Below are 19,867 nucleotides of genomic sequence, written 5' to 3'. Positions count from 1 at the left end.
CAGGAATCGGAATAGAAATGGTACTCATCCATCGAAAACTAATGTCCCCTGACTTGAAATAGCACTTAGGCTGGTGACACCCTCTCTTTATTGTAGACAGAGGGTTGACCTGTGCTACTGGCTAGACGAGGAAAATAAATGGTTAGAACAGGAAAGCTGACATTGACAATACCCTCTTTTGAAAGGCATTTGTTTTTTTGATAAAAGAAGGACAAAAATGGCATTGATTTATGTTTTGATTGTAAGCTGAGCCTCATAAATGAGTAAAACTATGTAGAGTGTTCAAAGGCCATATATTTGGGAAGAAGGGCCAACAGAATGAGATGATCCTGCCTAGAACATTTTTATTATATCTTCTAGCTGCCCATCCATTTGTCCTAATAGCAGATAGATATGAACTCCAGGCCTGCAATTCCCATAGAAGTTGAAATACCAAATTATACTCCTACTTCTGTGTTCTGATAGAGTGAACTCTTCACCTTCCAGAATCTGAGTTGGGGGAAGACTTAAGGATGTGACAGTATTCAGAACCAACAAGGTAGCTATAGCAGAGAGTAGCTAGCAGTTCCCCACGCCTGTCTTCCTTTACTCTTGGGCCAGAGCAGATGACATTTCCCAGCCTCTTTTGGAGTTAGGTGTGGCTGCGTGACTGAGCTCTGGCCAGTGGAAGTGAGCGCAAGTGATGTGTGCCACTTCCAGGCTTGTGCATAAAATCTTGGCATATGACCCTCCATTCTCTTATTGGCCAGGCAGATGTCAATGTCCACACTGGCTTAGAAGCCATGAATTAATAAACATGTTAGTATCTGTTTAGCTGGGGCCCTTGAATGCCTGAATGGAACAGAAGCCCATCCTCACTCCTGCCACCAACTGGAATGCATGTGAGCCAGAAATAAGCTTCTGTATTATTAAGCCATTGAGTATCAGGAATCTTTCCGTTATAGCAGCTGGCGTTACTTTATCTAAAATAATAGCCTAAAATGATTACTGTATGTCTTTCAAAGTCAATCAGGACATTAAAATTTAAATTCTAAAAGACTTCTAGAAATGCAAAAGATTACATCAAATGTTATGATTTTATTGTTCTATAGGAAATTAAACAAATATCTAACTTAGCAATTGTATTTCAGCATTTTTTTTCTTTCACTGGCTATATAAACCAGTCTCTGTATTCTCCTTGGAACCAGCTTTATTATCTTACTGATTTTTTTCATTAAAGAGAGAAATCTTTGACAAAATAAAATAAAAGCCTAGAATAAAAAAAAACTGAAAGTAAGACAGATAGTTCTAAGTAAAGAGAAGGGCTAGTTACTCAAGCATGGGAAATCTATTTCCATGTATTACTTTGATGATGTAGGTCAGACTGAAAATGATATGTCAGAGATTCCTATTTACTGTAATAGAAACTCCAATGAAATGATGCTATAATGACTCACTTAAAAATATCTATAGGAAGTTGCATTTGCATTTATAGCTCTTTAGAACTCACTTTTGTGTTATTTTCTATGGTTAATATGTTAGAGGATATTAGTATTTTCACTTTGGGACTGTGTCTTTGTTCAGGCTGCTATAACAAAGTACCACTAGGCTGGATCAGGCTGAAGACTGATAACTTCTCACTGTATCCTCACGTGACAGAGAGCAGAGCAGAGGAAGTGAGTCTTTCATGACTCTTAACAAGGATACTAATCCCGGTCATGAGGGCTCCACCTCACGACCTCATCTAACTCTCATTACCTCCCAAAGGCCTCACCTCCTGGTACCATCACATTGAGGATAGGGTTTCAACATTAATTCGGGAGGAACACAAACATTCAGTTCATCACATTCCATCCTGGGCCCTCCAAATTGGTGTCCTTCCCACATGCAAAATACATTCATTCCATCCCAACAGTCCCAACAGTCTTAACTTATTCCAGTATCAACTCTAGAGTCTCATCTAAATATCAATTAAATCAGGTATGAGTGAGACTCAAGGTACGTTCATCCTGAGGTAAAATTCCTCTCTAACTGTGAACCTGTGAAACCAAACAAGTTATGTGCTTTGGGAGCTGCTTAGATGAAATGGATATATTTTGCGTATGCGAAGGGCATGAATTTGGGGGGCCTGGGGCAGAATGTCAGGAACTGAATGTTTGTATTCCTCCAAAATTCATATGCTGAAACCGTACCCTCCAATGTGATGGTGTTAGGAGGTGGGGCCTTTGGGAGGTAGTTAGGATTAGATGAGTTCACAAGGGTAGAGTCCTCATGATGGGGTTAGTGCCCTACTAAGGGTCAGAAGATAGCTTGCTTCCTCTGCTCTGCTCTCTTCCATGTGAGGATACAAGGAAAAGGCAACAGTCTTCAGTCTGAAAGAGGGCTCTCAGCAGAACTCAACCATGCTGGCACTCTGATCTCAGACTTAGAGCCTCTGGAATTGTGAGAAACAAATTTCTGTAGTTTATAAGCTATCCCCAGTCAGTCTACGGTACTTTGTTATAGCAGTCCCAGCTGACTAAGACAGATATTGGTGCTGAGAGTGGGTACTGCTGTAACAGATGCCTACAAATGTGACAGTGGCTTTGGAACTGGGAAATGGGTCGAGGCTATGAATTTTGTTTTTTGTTTCTAATTCTTTTAATTAAAGTATAGTTGATTTACAGTATCATGTAAGTTTCAGGTATACAGCACAGCGATTCACTTATATATATATATATATATATATATATATATATATATATATAAATATTTATTCTTTGTCAGGTTTTTTTCCCTTGTACATTATTACATAATGTTGAGTATAGTTCCCTGTGCTATACAGTAGGTCCTTGTTAGTCATCTATTTTTTAAAAATTTTTATTGGAATATGGTTGATTTACAATGTTGTGTTAGTTTCTGCTACACAGCAAAGTGAATCAGTTACACATATAAGAGTTTTGAAGTGCATGCCAGAGAACCCTACACTGCTGTGACTGGGCTATCACAGACTGTTTTTGAAAAGTGGATAAATTAAAATGCAAAGAAGTTATTTCTTTGAACCTAAACATGAGCAAAATACAGTGACATTCAATCTTGTAGTTTCTCTTGCCAGTAATAATTGATCTGTAGTCCCCAAAATTGAATTTATGAGGATTATTATCTTTTTGTTACTAATATTTTAAGATAAAACTGCATACAAATACAGGTTAATGTTCTGGAAAGACAGACTTTGCTTACTGTCTTCTTAATATTTTAATACTCCTCTAGGGCTAATTTACTGTGAGTAGAAAAGTTAGAGAGAAATTTTGGAAAAACAATTTGAGTCATACAAGCATCAACATTTCTTTTGGCAAGTGTCCTCTGAATAGAGATAATTCTCATACAAATATCTTATCTCAGCCCTAGTTTAACTAGTGTGGTATTTAATGTTTAATTGTTTTCTTTTATATCTGTATCTCTAGAGATGGCCCATATTAAAAGGTTATGAATAATAACAGGCATCTGGACTTAGAGTTAAACCTATAATTTCCATTAATACCAAAATTAAAATAAAATTTCCACATCATCATTCATCTACATCCTCTTTATAAACAACTTATAATCTTGAGAACTGTTCTTCTGTGCTTTGTTTAATTTATTTGAATTTTAAAATGCAATGTATTTATTAGTTCCCATGCAGACTTTCAAACCAGGAGGAAATATAATTAACATTGTGGTCTATGGAATAGAATTTTCCTCAGTTGTTAATTGGGAAATTGGCATTTGAGTTTAAATCTTAGATTCTCCTTATTTAAGTGCCTGTGAGCCTGTCCCCAAGAGAGTGACCATGCAGGGCCCACTGAACAAATCCAGTCTCTGAATCTGCTTTGGGGCCAGACCTGGATTTTGGTGACATTCCAAAGCACTGCCATCCTGTGAGATTCTGCCTGGCTGAAATTTCTAACTCTTGCCTGCAAATTGCAACATACAGTCTTCTTATTTACAACCATCATCAAGCAGTGTAACTCTATTCCAAACCCAATCTGTGCTTGTCAGGAAGTTTCTGATCCACAGCTTTACATTGTACCTAAGCTCTCATAGAGCTACATGTGTTTTTACATTTGGTAGGAGAAATACACCATAGGAACTAAATAGAGGCAGGATAATCCTGGACTGGAGTGCCCTCTCAAATCCAGCCCATAGAGTATATTTTACATTTGTTTTTAAGTTGTTGTTTTCTTCTATGTGCTTTTCTTTAGAGGGCTTATTCTGAGCTTCCCTACTCAGAAGAGTACAGGGAGCCAAGAAAGATTCACGAGGGAGTGATCAAACTCTTCCTCAGTGAAATGGAGAGTTTGGCTTTGCCTCTCCATTATTATCCTGGAAGTTTCGAAATGATCTCTATACCAGTTCTTTTTTCAGCCTTTTCCCAGTGCATTGTTAGTCATCACTAAATATTTTCTATGAATATTTATCCATATAAATATTTCTGAGTAATTTCTTCCTCAAAACAGGACTGTTAGAAATGATTTAGATGATACAGCAATCAAAATAGGGATATGGTGCTTTGTGTTAATTTTGAGATAATTGTTTATATATAAAATTAGAGTAGAATAAATTTGAATTTTATCAAGCAATAGTATAATATAGTTAGGGGGACTTCCCTGGTGGCGCAGTGGTTAAGAATCCGTCTGCCAGTGCAGGGCACGCGGGTTCAAGCCCTGGTCCGGGAAGATCCCACATGCCGTGGAGCAACTAAGCCCGTGCGCCACAGCTACTGAGCCTGTGCTCTGGAGCCCATGAGCCACAACTAGTGAGCCCACATGCTGCAACTACTGAAGGCTGGGCTCCTACAACCCATGCTCTGCAAAGAGAAGCCACTGCAATGAGAAGCCTGCATACCGCAACAAAGAGTAGCCCCCGCTCACCGCAACTAGAGGAAGCCCGCACGCCGCAACGAAGACCCAATGCAGCCAATTAATTAATTAACTAAGTAACTAATATATATATATATATATATATATATATATATATATATATAGTTAGGGATCACAGTACTTGAAAATTATGCTCAATTTCACATTTAGACAGAAAAGAAAGTGTGTCTGGAAATGTGTCGTACAGTCAAAGAATTTCAATATCTTCTGCTCCGGAAATGCACCTTGTTCTTTAGATTTCCCTGAGGCACTTTCACCCCAACCTCCTTCTGACTTGCATTTTTGTTGTTTACACGGGGGTCTCTCTGAATGTCATTACTATCAGCTTCTTGGGGGCAGGAATGGTGCTTTGGACATTTTTGTGTCTCCCACAACACCTGGACCTTAGAACCACTGAACGTGTATTTGCTATATGTATTGAAAAATCCTAAGAACAATTTGCTTATAAAATTTACAGTTGACTAGGAAGGATAGGAAAAGTAGCTAATAAGTCGAATGTCATAATCAGAATTTTTAAAAATCTCAAAAGGCTGAAAAATGTATAAAAAGAAAAGTAAATAATAAAACCTGAATTGAAAAACACACAAAAAATGCTGAAATTAATAACATAATAAATTTGTTTAACAGTGAATAATAAATGTGTTTAACAGTGAATTACACACAGCTGAAGAAAGAATAATGAACTGGAAGGTAGCTCAGAGGAAGTCATCCAAAATGAAGCATAGGCAGAGAAAGAATGGAAAATGCAGATGAAGGCTGAGACAGAGAGGACACACTAGGAAAGTCATACCCATGTGTAATGGAGTAATACAAGGAAAGGAGAAGGAATGAGGCAGAAACAATATCTAAAAACATAATGGCTGAGAATTTTTCAGAAATAAACACATCAAACCACAGATTCTGGAAGTCTAGCAAATTCCAAGCAGGATATACAAATAAACCCATAACTAGAGACATTGTAGTGAACCTGAACTATAATCAATCAAATACAAGGATAAAAATCTTAGAAGCAGCCTGGGAAAATAGATTGCCACCAAAGAAACAGAATTTATATTTTTAAATTAAATAAGATGCTTATAGCGTGAGTCATTTTTTATTATTTGACACTTTAACCAAATTTTCAACTTACTTTGGAGCCATATGAGGTTTTCTTCTAAAGCTGGATATAGAATTTGAAGGGCTGTTGAACAAAAGAGGGAGATTTGATTTATTCTATTTAGCTCCAAGGTAGTGGACCAAATACCAGTGTTTGGAAGGTCAAAAACAAACAAACGTATCTAATATAAGGAAGACATATCAAATAGTTTGAGTTATTAAAACCAGGGATAAGTTACCTTAGATGATAAATAAGATCTCTGACATCAAAGGATTTGATTAAAAGGCAGATATATGAATTCATTTAACAAATATTTATTAAGCATCTCCTATGTACCAGGCATAGTTATAGATCCTGGGGATGTATCAGTGAACAACAATAACAAAAAAGACAAAAATCCCTTCTTTGAAGAGCTTATATGGTAGTGCAGAGAGACAGAAGCATGATAAATCAATCATGCACAATGTTAGAAGATGGTGAATGCTCAGGGGAAAATATAGAGCAGGGTAAAGGGGATCAGGAATACTGGGGGGAAGGCTTGCCACTTAAAATGTGATGGTCAGAGTAGGCTTCATTGAGAGGTATTGTTTGGTCAAAGACCTTAGGGAGGAAAGAGAGTGAGCTATGAGGATCTAAGCAGTTAAAGGGAACAGGTTGGTGGGAGTCACTTCCAACTCTATAATTTAGTCCTATCACACATATCAAAATAAGTTTGGAATTTTAGCAAATGAAATTGTATTGATTATTATGAAATAATAGAAACCAAGATGACTTCCTATATTGTGTTTATTAATGAAAGCTGTTGATCCCTACTATAACATCATGGAAACTTTGCATTTGAAAAGCATTTCTTTTAAAACTTCCAAATTCCAGGAAGGATGTTGTACCTTCTGTTGGTATCTCAGAATTTGGAGATTAGAGCAGATAATTAGCGTAAGCTTGTTAGAGAACTGGGCTGTCGTCTTAAGAAAGAGATGTAAAGAATCTTCACAGAGCATTCAAAAGTAGAATTGTAGGTTTGCTCTTCAGAATCATATTGCTTTTTAAAGAAAAAAAAAGAAAGGCCAACAAACACCCAGCTGCTTTGATTCAAAAAAATAATGTTTGTCTCTGATGTTGAGTTCTGCCGTGCCAGGCATTTGAAATATAGAGGGCTTTGATATGTGCAGAATGAAAAGCCAGGAATATCTTCACTGTTAACTTGTAGTCTTGTGTTACAGGCACACAAAAAGTCCCTCTGGACGGTTGAACCCAAGGAAGGCACAGTTCCCCCAGAAAGTGATGTTGAACTGACACTGACTGCCAACCTGAACGACATACTGACATTCAAAGACACAGTCATTTTGGACATTGAAAATAGCAACACATACCGGATACCTGTCCAGGCTTCAGGAATTGGCTCCACCATTGTTTCAGATAAGCCCTTTGCACCAGAACTCAATTTGGGAGCACATTTTAGGTAAGGAAATATCATGGACCAAGTTTTATGCATATCACATATATTCTATAAGCTGAGCATCACTCCTACTTTGGAAAATTATATTTAAGTAAACAGAACTAGCCTCGTCAGCCCCCTCCCTTCCCTATCTTCACTTTTCCCCCTCCAGATGGGTTCATCAGCCACAAGAAGACATTTCCTAGTCATAGTTTGGTTACATTCTCTAAGCTGTGTCCCTCTACACTAGAGAAGAGATGGTTCACAGGAAGTATATTCTTCTCTGAAACTTACAGTGGCTTCTCTGTGACAAATTCAGAATCTTGACCATGATTTCTCTTCTTTGATTCCAATATATTGTTAATTCCTCTCCATGAATGTAGAAAATACAAATGGATCTTAGTGATAGCCTAAGTAGAGTATAACTAGGAAGGTAAAAATATATTGCAGGGACTTCCCTGCTATGTAAGACTCCACGCTCCCAATGCAGGGGGCCCCGGTTCAATCCCTGGTCAGGAAACTAGATCCCACATGCATGCCGCAACTAAGAGCCCATGTGCCGCAACTAAAGATCCCGTATGTGGCAACGAAGATCCCACGTGCTGCGACTAAAGACCCGGCGCAGCCAAATAAATATTTTTTAAAAATTATGTATGTATGTATGTATATATATATATATATATATATATATATATATATATATATATAGCAAATGTATCTGCACACAAATAAATATATTTTAAAAAATATATATGTGTATATATATATATATATATATATATATATATATATATATATATATATATATAGCAAATGTATCTTACCAGGTATTGCAAAGCCAGTAATTTTTTTTTTCGTATATGTTCTCTGCTTGCCTCCCCACTGTAGCACCAGCAACTGAGGTGGTTGTAGTTGGCTCTACCTGATCACTCAGGAAAAGCTAGAGAGTCTAAGTATTTAAATAACAGGTAGTACAGTATAGACATCTCTGAGTAGAACGATCTAAATGTGACTCTAAAAATGTATGGGGTTTGAATACTAACCATGGAGGACATGTGTGAGGGTTTGTTTTTGGTTCCTCAGAAGAGTCATGCATTGTCACCAGCTGACGCTCAGGAGCCAGCTGAATTGGTGCCTGTTTGTTTCAGTGCTGTGAACAGATCTCAAGGGGATGCTCCTGCCTTTTGGCCTAGGGCCCTGAAACCAAGATGGACACAGTGTGTTTAGAGATGTACCTGACAAAATACTATTAGGAACCCTCCCCACAAACCCATCCATACCTCCTTTCCTCTGCTTCATCTACAAAATATGGCACTTAATTGAAAATACCATAAACCAGTAGGAATTAAGTAATAGGCAAGTGAGATCGTTAATTGCATATGTTTTCAGAGAGGCATCCAATTACAGTTATTGTGTCAACTAGATACGAAAAATGCTCCTCTCCTATCCATTGACCATATGGTAGGGCATTTTGTCATTGCATACTATTCCTGTTTCCAAATTTATTTGTTAAGTGCATTCAGATGTAATTACAGGAAACAATATACTGCAAACCAGACTTAATTACATGTTCTCCTTAATCTACAAATAGTGTCAAATGGCCCCAAAGGATATTCTGACACTTGCCTAGAATTGGAGGGATAGCTGATAGTTTTCAACAAATATAGAAGCAACCTGTATCTTTTAGCTGCCAATTTCTGCTCTGCCTAAACCCTGTTGTTCTTCTTTTTGACATAAAGTCTTGATGCCAGCAACCTCCAGAAGAATCATCAAAAGCAGGGGTGGGAAAACTGCAGCCCGTTGCCTGTTTCTATAAACAAAGTGTTATTGGAAGACAGCCACGCCCATTCATGTACATATATTGTCTACAGCTTCTTTCACACTACAGTGGAGAGTTGAGTAGTTATGATGGACCACGTGTCCCCAAAGGTCTAAAATATTTATTATTCAGTCCTTTACAGGAAAAGTTTGCCAATTTTTTGGGCACAGGGATCTAAAGAAATACCCATATGCCACCTCTTCTGATGGCCTATTTTTGGACAACTCCTTTAAATTTTCAGAGCTTCTGTTTCTTCATCAATAAAATTAATCAATATGCTTAGTATTACTGGGGTGCTATGATGACTGAAGGATACACTGTGAATAAGTGACAGAGACCCTGCCTAGTTTATAAAATAGTATATGTTATTTATTATTTTCCCTAAAACCTACATTTAGCCCTGAAGTCAAACTACAAAGTGAAGACTCCAATGAGCATGCCCCATTGGACATATATTTAGCTAATAATGGTTATACCTGACAACTGGCAAACACTCCTTATTATTTAGCAAGCTTCAACTTGCTTATTAGACATGGTGTCTTTCCAAAGGAGGGACAGATGGGATGAAAACTCAAAGCCCCAGAAAATAAAAAATAAATTTTAAAAGTCCTGAGATGAGTTTTTTCCCTGAAGAGGATATTTTAAAGTAAGCTTATAAATCAGTAAAAAAAAAAAAAAAAAACTCAAACAAAAACACATTTGAACCACCTCCAAGATCTTAGAAAGTGTCTAGCAAAGAGACAGACAATAAAGAGGTCTTTAGTAAATATTTGCAGAATAGATGAATGAATGCATGCATGCGTGCATGAGTAGTAGCATCTTTAAAGCACATTAGTCTGAGATAAATGACCGATCCAGGTGGTATTCTGATGCATTATAGTCCCCTTGACCTTTGGTAAGGTTTAGAGGATATGTGTTGTTTCTCTTTAAAGTTCCTTCAAATTGAGTCCATCGCAAGGCATTTAACTAGTTACTAGAAATTTACTCAACACAATTTGAAATATACTTCTCCTTCAGTAGCTGTTTTGCTTTCACTTCTCAGTGCCATTTCTCATAAATTGAAGTGATTTTCACATGAACTGTGTCTGTGTGTTATGTGGCAGCTTAACCTGCTGAGAAAGACTGGGGATGGGTGGGGCCACTTCCCCACGGCCCCTTTCCTGGTGATGGCAACTCAGGGACCAAACTCAAGTCACTGACTCAAGTCTAATGACCCAACGAGTAGATGTTACCTTGTCCTAGTAGTTCCTAGCAGTATCACCATTTAGCCTTCCTACATTAAAAATAATAATAATGTCTATTTTGTTGCTCAATTTTTAAATACTTCCGGAGGAGTAAATCCCAAGGCTGTAGAGCTGAACGGAACAGCTCAAAGTTGAATCCTCTCAATCCTTGCCTCCTCTTTTCCAGCCTGGACACCTATTATTACCGCTTCAAGTTGACCAACAAGGGACGTCGGGTCCAACAGTTGTTCTGGATGAATGAAGATTTCTGTCCCCAAGAAAAGCTGGGTAAGAAGAGACTGGCTAAGAAGGGGCGTGCTAAGAGCCACTGCCAATCCCAGTGCTCCCAGGCACCCAGGGATCCTCAAAGCCCTGTGTTTCAACTCCACCCCATCAGGATGGAGCTGTACCCAGGCCAGACGATTGACGTGATACTTGAAGGCTATTCTGCCACTCCCAGGGTAAGAGGACACACATTTAGAAGCTATTATTCTCCTAAATAAATCTTTGCTCTATTTCTTAGGAGAGTCCCTTGACATTTATCTGAAGAAAGGCTGTGGTTTCTCAAGGATTGCATACAGCCCTGAGTTACCATGGCAGCACCCATTGCATTCAAGGTTCAGCTCTGCTGAGTTTTCTGTTTGTTTCTACAGCTACCATGAACCTAGTCTTAAAATACTGTTTAAAGCAGGTTCTCATCCCCAGAGTCAACAGAGCCAGCAAGTCTCTGGTAGAGGGACATCCACTGTTCAGCCAAAGCTAAGCCTCTGATTAATACTTAGCAGTATTCACTTAATATTTATTTTTAAGAAAATGTTTTTATAGACACTCTCGGCTGCCTCTCCTATCCAGGTATTGGGATATCCTTAGTTCCTTCCCTCTCAGCTTGACTCAACAGCATCACATTTATAATCATCATCTTTTTATGTATCAATGAAAGAGCTGCATTTATCTTCAGCAACTCTGATGTTCTGCTCTTATTCACATTATCACCATTCTGCTTAAGACATTTAGGCAGATCCAACCATGTGTCTGTTTATTCCTATTCCCTCATGGAGGCTGGAAACCATTAAAAACCTAAAAGAAAGACTTCTGAAATCACTTACAAGCCTCTTCACAAAGGCAGACTTTGTGAATGAGAAATGATGGTTACCTGAGCTCCTGCTGGTGTCACCAAATTAGGATGTGATGCTGAACTTTCTCCTCATGAAAACAGGAAACAGTAAGAAATTGCCTCCCAGCAGACAAGATGGGAAAGCTGGTTCCCTGCTTAGTTCCTCGAGGGTCACGGATGGCACTTTGCTTCACTTACGTTGTTTCTTCACAGAACATTTTCAGGAAAAACACATCCTTAGTTTAAAAAAGAAGGTTATTTCCCATTATGGAGTGTATAATATGTTCTTTCTCTCTGTTACTGAGAGGTTCAGCCAACTTTCACTGAGTATGTACCACATGACACACACTGTGCTAGGCACCAAGGATGCAAAGGTGAATAGAATGCAGGCCCTCATCTCAAGACATTGACAGTCTGTTGCAGGCATGTTTACAGTGTTGTTCTCAAGAGCTGACTGTATTTTTTTTTTTTTTTTTTTTTTTTTTTTTTTTTTTTTTTTTTTTTTTTTTGCGGTACGCGGGCCTCTCACCGCTGTGGCCTCTCCCATCGCGGAGCACAGGCTCCGGACGCGCAGGCCCGGCGGCCACGGCCCACGGGCCCAGCCGCTCCGCGGCATGCGGGATCCTCCCGGACCGGGGCACGAACCCGCGTCCCCTGCATCGGCAGGCGGACTCCCAACCACTGCGCCACCAGGGAAGCCCCTGACTGTATTTTAAAGTCATTAAATCTGAGCTGCTGGGGTTCTAAATTCAGTTGTAGCTTTACTAAAATCTCCCCTGTATTCCAAGTTCTGCTACATAATTGAGAAGAGACTTGAATTCATTAACATCTGACACCTGAGCAGTCTTCATTAAAGGCTATTCATGTTATAAATTCACTTTGAGTCCTTTCTACTCTATAAAAATCTAAGGCTCTTGGGTCCAAAGAAGTGTTAATTACCGTACACGATTTTTAAATATTCAAATGTGAAAGGCAAAAATTTTCCAGCCAGCTTCCAACTACCTTGATAAGAAATTGTGTGTAACTACCATTGAATTTTTTTTTCAATTGTAGTTGAGTTACAATGTCATGTTAGTTTCAGGTGTACAGCACAGTGATAGCCCATGAAGGATTTTTATCTGCATCTTCCATCACTGTTTTGTGTATCCAGTCCCTAACAGCCCTGATAAATCTTCCATATGTACAATGGATGAGCTGAATGTAAATTGATTGTGTCCTCAGGGACAGTCAGCAGTAGACACAGGACCCATCCTGGACACATCTAACCAATCAGACTTTGTGTGACAGAGACCCATCCCTGACATGCACTGCTCAGAAAAATGTGCTCCTCCCTAGTGTCCCCAGGCAGGTAGTTGAGAATCATTTTGCTGATTGTTGAGAATTAGGTCTTCCAAACTATAGAGGTTCCACAAACGCTGGTATATCTTGTCTGCAGATAGTCAAAGAAAAGCTGGTGTGCCACACCATCATCGGGACACAAAAGAGGAAGAGCCTGGTGATGACGGTGAACGTCATCTGTGAGTTCGTGGCACCGTTCATCCAGCTCTCCACCAAGCAGCTCGTATACCGACTGGAGAAGGTCAGTGGGGCTGTGTTGGGGAGGGCCGGGTGCTCCAGCTAGGGGTGCGCATGTTCACGCTTTCATTTCAGAAGCTAAATTAATGGGAATCCTGTTACACCCACACCCAGCCAATGTTTTTTAAGCTTCAGAGGCCAATACACATTCAACTAAAAATTCTGAATCTAAACCTACATTCTTTTGAAAAGTGAATTGCCATAGAAATTCTACTTCCATCATTCCTGATGTATAAGACCAAAGTGAAGGGGTATTCCAGTGCACTGAAAATGCATTTCAGTCCATCATTTTACTCTAACTAGGTAAAATAAACATCACAGTATAGAAATGGTTGGAGAAGAATTATTGATAATTACAGTAACCATTAAGAATAGCTACCACTATTGATTGGTACGTGCTGGGCATTGAGCCATGTTCATTACATACATTTTCCCATTTGTCCCTCACAGCAATCTCTGCAGGAGCTTCTCTTTCCCATGATACACAGGAGGAAACTGAGACACAAGTTAAGCTATTTTGTAGATCACCTAACACTGCTTGGGAATAATCAACTTAAACTATTTGATTCACATTCTTTGATGTATATGCCCATAACTGTCTATAACTTTATGTGCCGTTAAGGGTGAGCGGTAAGTGAGGGAGGCCCAGAACAGGGGAGAGATGGGGATGACTGCTGCTCAGGGCAGTGGGCTAGGTGATGAAGAGGAGGGGAGATATCACAGCAGGACTTGACCTAGTCCTAGGCAGGTTTCCAGCAGAGAATTATTTACTGTTCAGGACAGGTGTGTGTGGAACATTTCCTCTGGGTCAAGGGCTGTGTAGGTGCTAAAAATCTGACATAGTCACAGCTAGGAGACTGGTTGAGGTTACAAACTGTCAACAAACTATTAAAATTTAATTGTTTAAATTATAATTCTAAACAGCGCTATGAAGAAGAGATATAACTTGCAGTGAGAGTATGCATCAGGAGACGTGACCTTATTTGTACATGAGGTCATAGATGGCTTCCTTGAGCAAATGCCTCAAGTTGGGACTGGAAGGACAACTAGAAGTCAGTCTGGTGACAAGTGGGGGAGAGAGAAGTAGGGAACAACACATGCAAAGGACCTGAGTCACGAGAAAGCTTGGTCAGCATAAAACCTGAAGGGCCACCTCAGACAGAGATTATGCCAAGAATGACAATGAAGTCCATCTAGAGAAGTGAGCAGGGGCCAAGTGTGTGTGGCATGACTGGGACACATGTTGTCAACTTCGGGTTTTGTTTTGGGTGACCATTGGAGGCCTTCAGGGAAGGGAGTGACATGGTCAGATGTATTCATTGAAACAGTCACGCTGGCTGTGGAGTGGAGTATTTATCAACACCTACCATGTGCCAGGCACTGTGTCGGGTTGTAGAGATACAACAGTGAGAATATTCCCTCTCTGATGAACTTCACAACCAGCTGGGAAGACCAAGCATTAAGGAAGATCCCATGGTGTGATCTATGCTGTCACACGAAAGGGCTGGGTGTGGCAGTGCCTAACCCGTCATGGGAGAACAAACCAGGGTTCCTTCTGTTAACGGAGGCTAGCAAGAGAATGTTCAAGACCATTTGTTCTGGTGCATTCTGTATATATTGTTCATATTAAATAAATATCTGTTGAACACCCACCATGGATAAGGTGCTCTGCCAGGAGATGAATAAGGGGACTTATAGGCTAGTACAGGAGGTGAGATGTACAAGTTCAATTCAAATCAACAAATAATTTTTGAGCACCTGCAGTGTATTAGGCAGTAAAGACACAGCAAAAACCCTAACCTAACAAACTGGTGGGGAATGTAGACACGGAAGAAGTAGGATAAAGGTTTCAGTTACAGGATGCTAAACTAACTGTGACAATCTCCATGAGACATATAAAAAGAAAATACTACCAGAATTCCGTCTACAGTTATTAAGCTTTCATTGCTGTTTTAAATTCTTCCTTTTTCAAGTAATCAGGAAAGATATTTACTGGCAACAGCTGTGCCAAATTTGGTTGCATCATGTTCTCTCTAAATGTAGCCATTCAGAGAACATTCAGTGAAGATTTATTGAATAGCTATTCTGTGCAAGACATTACAGTATATGATAAATATTCAGCTTAGTTTCCTATTAGATTTTTTTTCCAAAGTACATAAACACTCATAAAAATGTGTGGGTAGTGTTCCTTTTCCTCTGTTTATATCCTTGTTTTTTTTTTTTAAAAAAAGCATATTCTTGTTTAAATGTCTACTGTTTGAATTTATCACTAGAATAAAATAGCAAATATTTTGAATGACAGTGACTTGTTGAATTTAAAAAATGAATTCAGTCATTACGCCCTATTTGTTTTTGTCCTTCTCTCCTTCCTCCCAAATATCACAAGTTTGAAATCTGTCCTACTACTGTATTTTTCATTGTTCATTTCCTGCTCCCATTTTACTCCATATCAGGGACAATGAAGAAATGGGACTTCATTACCCAGGGTGTGCAAGAGACCTGTCTTGGTACACCCAATTATCCATTCTGTCTCCTTGTTTTTGGCTCAGGGCAGTGTATCTGATTTAGTACCTTAGACTTTAATGATACCAAGCCTGCCTATGGGAAGAATTTTTCTATAACCATTTCCTCAGATTTGATCTGCTATATAACTATTCTACTGTTCATAAGCCACAGAGATGAAACCACATCTCTGTGGAATTGAAAAGGTCAATTGAAACTAGCAGTCAGTTTGCTTCATGAAGTCCAGAAGCAAATCCTGTCTCCTGATATTTGGCGAGACAAGCCAGAGAGAAAGGGTCATTTTAAAATAGAACGGGTTCTCTGTCCATCGACTCTTTCTCATCACTAACCTCTAAATGGCCTCTTGCCAAAACCAGCTGAGTGTGGCTTCTTCACTTCAAAGCTACCTGCAGTGACACAGCAGCCTGGCGGGAAGGTCGAAAGTGCTGCTTCATCCCTCCCCAAACTGTAGTATGAAATCTGCAAGTGCAAGGTGAACCCAGTACCTATATTACCACGTTAGATGGAGGGGAACAGTGGCAGCTTCTCGTGGTAAGTGCCAGACCGAACCTCCGAAAGAAGTTTGGGAGTGCACAAGGGGCTAATGAGGTACAACCGAGGGAGGTGGCTCAAGCCAACTTTATGGACTGAATGTTTGTGTCCCCCCAAAATTCGTACACCAAAGCCCTAATTCCTTATATGATCATGTTGTAAGTGGGGGCTTTGGGAAGGGATAAGGTCGTGGAGGTGGAGCCCTCATGAATGGGATTAGTGCCCTTATAAGAAAAGACAAGAGAGGTGATCTTTCTCTCAGGCATGTGAGGACACAGTGAGAAGACAGCTATCTACAAACCAAGAAGTGGGCTCTCACCAGACACTGGATGTGCTGGCACCTTGATCTTGGACTTCCCAGCCTCCAGAACTATGAGACGTCAATGGCTGTTGTTTAAACCACTCAGTCTGTGATATTTGTTATAGCAGCCTGAACTGACTAAGACACCATGGACACTGGTCACCCAAGCTCGCTCAGAGCCAGTGGCTCCAGGAACCACAGTGGAAGAAAGACTATGCTGGACAAAGAAGCAGAGGCAGAGCAAAACATGGAATCAGGAGGACTTAACTGAAATTGGAACAGGGAGAAAAGCAAATCAAAACAAATAGGTCTGGGAAAAATAGTCTAGAGTTGTTGGAAGAGCCAGGGAATGGGAGGGAGATTCTTTTTGGAGGCCAGAGGCTGAGGTTTCCAGTCACTTCCTAGTGATATTAAAGGACCCCCTTTCCAAGGCACACAATGAACAATGTGGATCCCAATGTCAGAGTGAGAAAAATCCAGTCTGACTGGAAACTTCCAGCTTAAGATCCATTTATGATGCTTTCTCCAGCTGAAAAATGAAAATTGATCTAACAGAGTGAACCATGCTTCTAAATCAACTCTCCCAGTGTTATCAAGAAAATTTACAGGAAATAGTTATGAGCGTTTGTCAATATAGCAAGAGAAGTATATTTGCAAATTGGGTATTTTAAGCATGAAAAGAATATTGTGTAAGGAAAAAATGTTTTATTCATTGTAGTGATACATGGGTTCTTCCATAAGATATCATTCATTTATTAAACTTTGTTTTATGATGCTGTGGAAACTTCTGTAGTAACAGTTCTACCCAGAGGCATGGCTTATATAGGGTTTTTTAAACCAGGCAACAAGAAAGTAAGAAAATCTAATCTGTTTTCTGGCTTAAGTAGGATCTCTTCTAGTGAAATAGATACATAGATACATAGATACATAGAAAATATCTATACCTATATCTACATCTATATTAATCCCTTGTAGAGATTTAGATAAATCATTTGGAATGTATGGTGGACTACTGAGAAGTGAACCTATATAATGTATAGATATATATTATCTATATCTTGATAGATGACAGATAGATGTAATATAAATCCATACATCTATAGATATAAATAGAATGCTAATTCTGCTGTTAACAATGAATATCAGACATTTGTTGCTAAAGGCTTACTGTGTTTACCATAAGTTGGTTTGTTTCCTCTTTTCTCTTTTTTGCAGAAACCTAACACTATCCTGGAACCTGATTACCAGCCCTTGGTCATGAAGAACATTTCCAACCTGCCTGTGAACGTGTTGCTCTCAACAAGTGGACCCTTCTTTATCTGCAAGGCTGATAAATCCCCACTGCCCTCAATTCCTGAGGTAACTGGACAGAAGGTGTCCTAACTCCTAGGGGTGTGCTGTGTGTGTGATAAAAGAAGAGAATAGTATTGGTACACGGCCTAATTTCAGTCGAGAAAAATATAAAGAATCCAGGAAACAGAGAGGAAAAATCTAAAATGAGTCACAATATCAATACATTCTGATATCAATTGGTAGGAAAACCATTATTAACAACGTGAGAGCTTCTTGCTCATTATTATGACCCTTTCCTTCCTGCCCATTTTAACGAAGCTCAACTTTAGAAAACAGTGACTTCCCACTAATGAGAGGAAAGATCTTTTAATCCCCCTCAAGTCTGACTAAAACTCAAATTTGACCAAAACTCAAAGCCCCAACCCTAAACCAGCCAGCCCATCTCCAGAGAGTGAGAAATGTGAACCAGGCTGAAGCAGGAGGCTGTGAGCTCCCCTGGCCACCAGTCTGGGGCAGGATGCAGTGTTTTCTGAACATTCCCACAAGATCATCCCCGTGATCCTTGGCTGGGCATGAGGACACCAGTGAGAATGGCTGGGCCCTGGGGCAGGTGGCACTGCAGAGCAGTAGGGAAGGAGGATTGAAGGAGAGACCAGCCCCACACCCCATGGTGTTCGGCCTCCCAGTCCAGGGAGATAGCTAATGGAGAAGTGACATAGAGGAGGAAGTGAGGGCAGGCAGCAATCGCAGGATCTCAGAAGAGGGAGCCTGGGACTTAAGGACATCTGCTATGAGCCACACTCGGGGAGACGGATCTTTGTGGAAGATGGGGGACAGAGCCACTGGGTGAGAGCGTGTTGCAGACAGTACTGCACCGCCACCCTCCCCTGCCCTTCCTTCCTCGCTGATTCTTTAGTGTGTCTCATTCAAACATGATTTGGGGGGAAAAAATAGCTAAGATCTTTGAACAGAGAAATAAAAAGAGGAGATGATCATAAGCAAGAGGCAGATGAAAACCTCCTGCAAGGGACCCTATGCCAGGAAGAAAACCCATAGTACAAACAGGGAGTTCTCTACAGTCTCACAGAAATTACAGGTGATATGACCTGTCTTTATAAAGAGCTCAGGGACAAGATACAAGTGTTCAAAGAGGAGATGAAGAGTGAACTCAAGAGCAGAGGAAAACAAATGGATGAGAAAATGAAAATTCAGGTATGAGCAGCTTTCTCTGTCTGGGTGGGAGGTTAGACCCACTCTTGTCCCTCCTGAAATCTTAATAAACGTAAAAATGTTCAACAGGAAAGACACCCAGAGCAATATAATAAAAGGGGAAGAGGAGGGTATAACCAAATAATGAGAGATTTAAACAAAATTCTGGCCGCTGAGCCTGCGCGTCTGGAGCCTGTGCTCCGCAACGGGAGAGGCCAGAACAGTGAGAGGCCCGCGTAACGCAAAAAAATACCAAAAAAACAAAACAACAAAAAAATTCTAGAAGATAGAATGAGGAAGGGAGTGGGTAGACAAAAAGGCACAAAGACCTAAAGCATAGAAAATTTACCAGTGAGGCTGCAAAGAAGTGGGAGTCATTCAGCCCAAGTAGCCTGGGCTTAGAGGCAACAAGTGGAGCAGAGGGCTGAAAACAGAGGGATTCTGTGTGCACCAGACAGCTGTCCCCGCTGACCCCACTCAAAAGACTTGGGCAGCTGGCTCTTATCCCAAGACATAAAGATAAATGCTCTTCCCCAGAGAAACTCATCAAAATGTTCGGGGAAATTTAATGTTTCCTGTGTCAGTGTCAACACCCCAGAATAATCCCTGGTGTCCGAGTTGTGTGCATCGCCTGATCGTCCCCTCTCTGCCCCAAAAAATAACTGTTCCATAGACCTGCTGTGCTACAAGAAATGAGAAATTGTGGCCCCAGGATTGTCGGGATGCCAGGGTGGGTCAGGAACTACTGTTTCTTGTAATAACTCTTGTAGTACATTTTGACCTTTTATATTACTTGCACATATAACTTTAATAAAAAGCATACATATAATTTTAAAAATAAAGAACTTCTACAAATTAACAGGAAAAATGC

At 39.9% G+C, this 19,867-nt stretch overlaps 1 protein-coding gene across 1 annotated transcript in view; it reads left to right on the top strand.

Moving 5' to 3' along the window:
- The window catches only part of HYDIN (HYDIN axonemal central pair apparatus protein), a 342,406-nt gene that overhangs the window by 147,133 nt on the left and 175,406 nt on the right, over positions 1-19,867 (top strand). The window contains 4 exon segments of the mRNA XM_007462964.1: positions 7,194-7,432; positions 10,638-10,911; positions 13,000-13,143; positions 17,710-17,853. Coding sequence (XP_007463026.1) covers positions 7,194-7,432; positions 10,638-10,911; positions 13,000-13,143; positions 17,710-17,853 — 801 coding nt within the window.

This window comes from Lipotes vexillifer, unplaced genomic scaffold, assembly GCF_000442215.2.
Source record: "Lipotes vexillifer unplaced genomic scaffold, Lipotes_vexillifer_v1.1 scaffold70, whole genome shotgun sequence".
NCBI lineage: Eukaryota > Metazoa > Chordata > Mammalia > Artiodactyla > Lipotidae > Lipotes > Lipotes vexillifer.
Note: the sequence above shows the minus strand (reverse complement) of the source record. Positions and strands in the feature narration are given on the sequence as shown.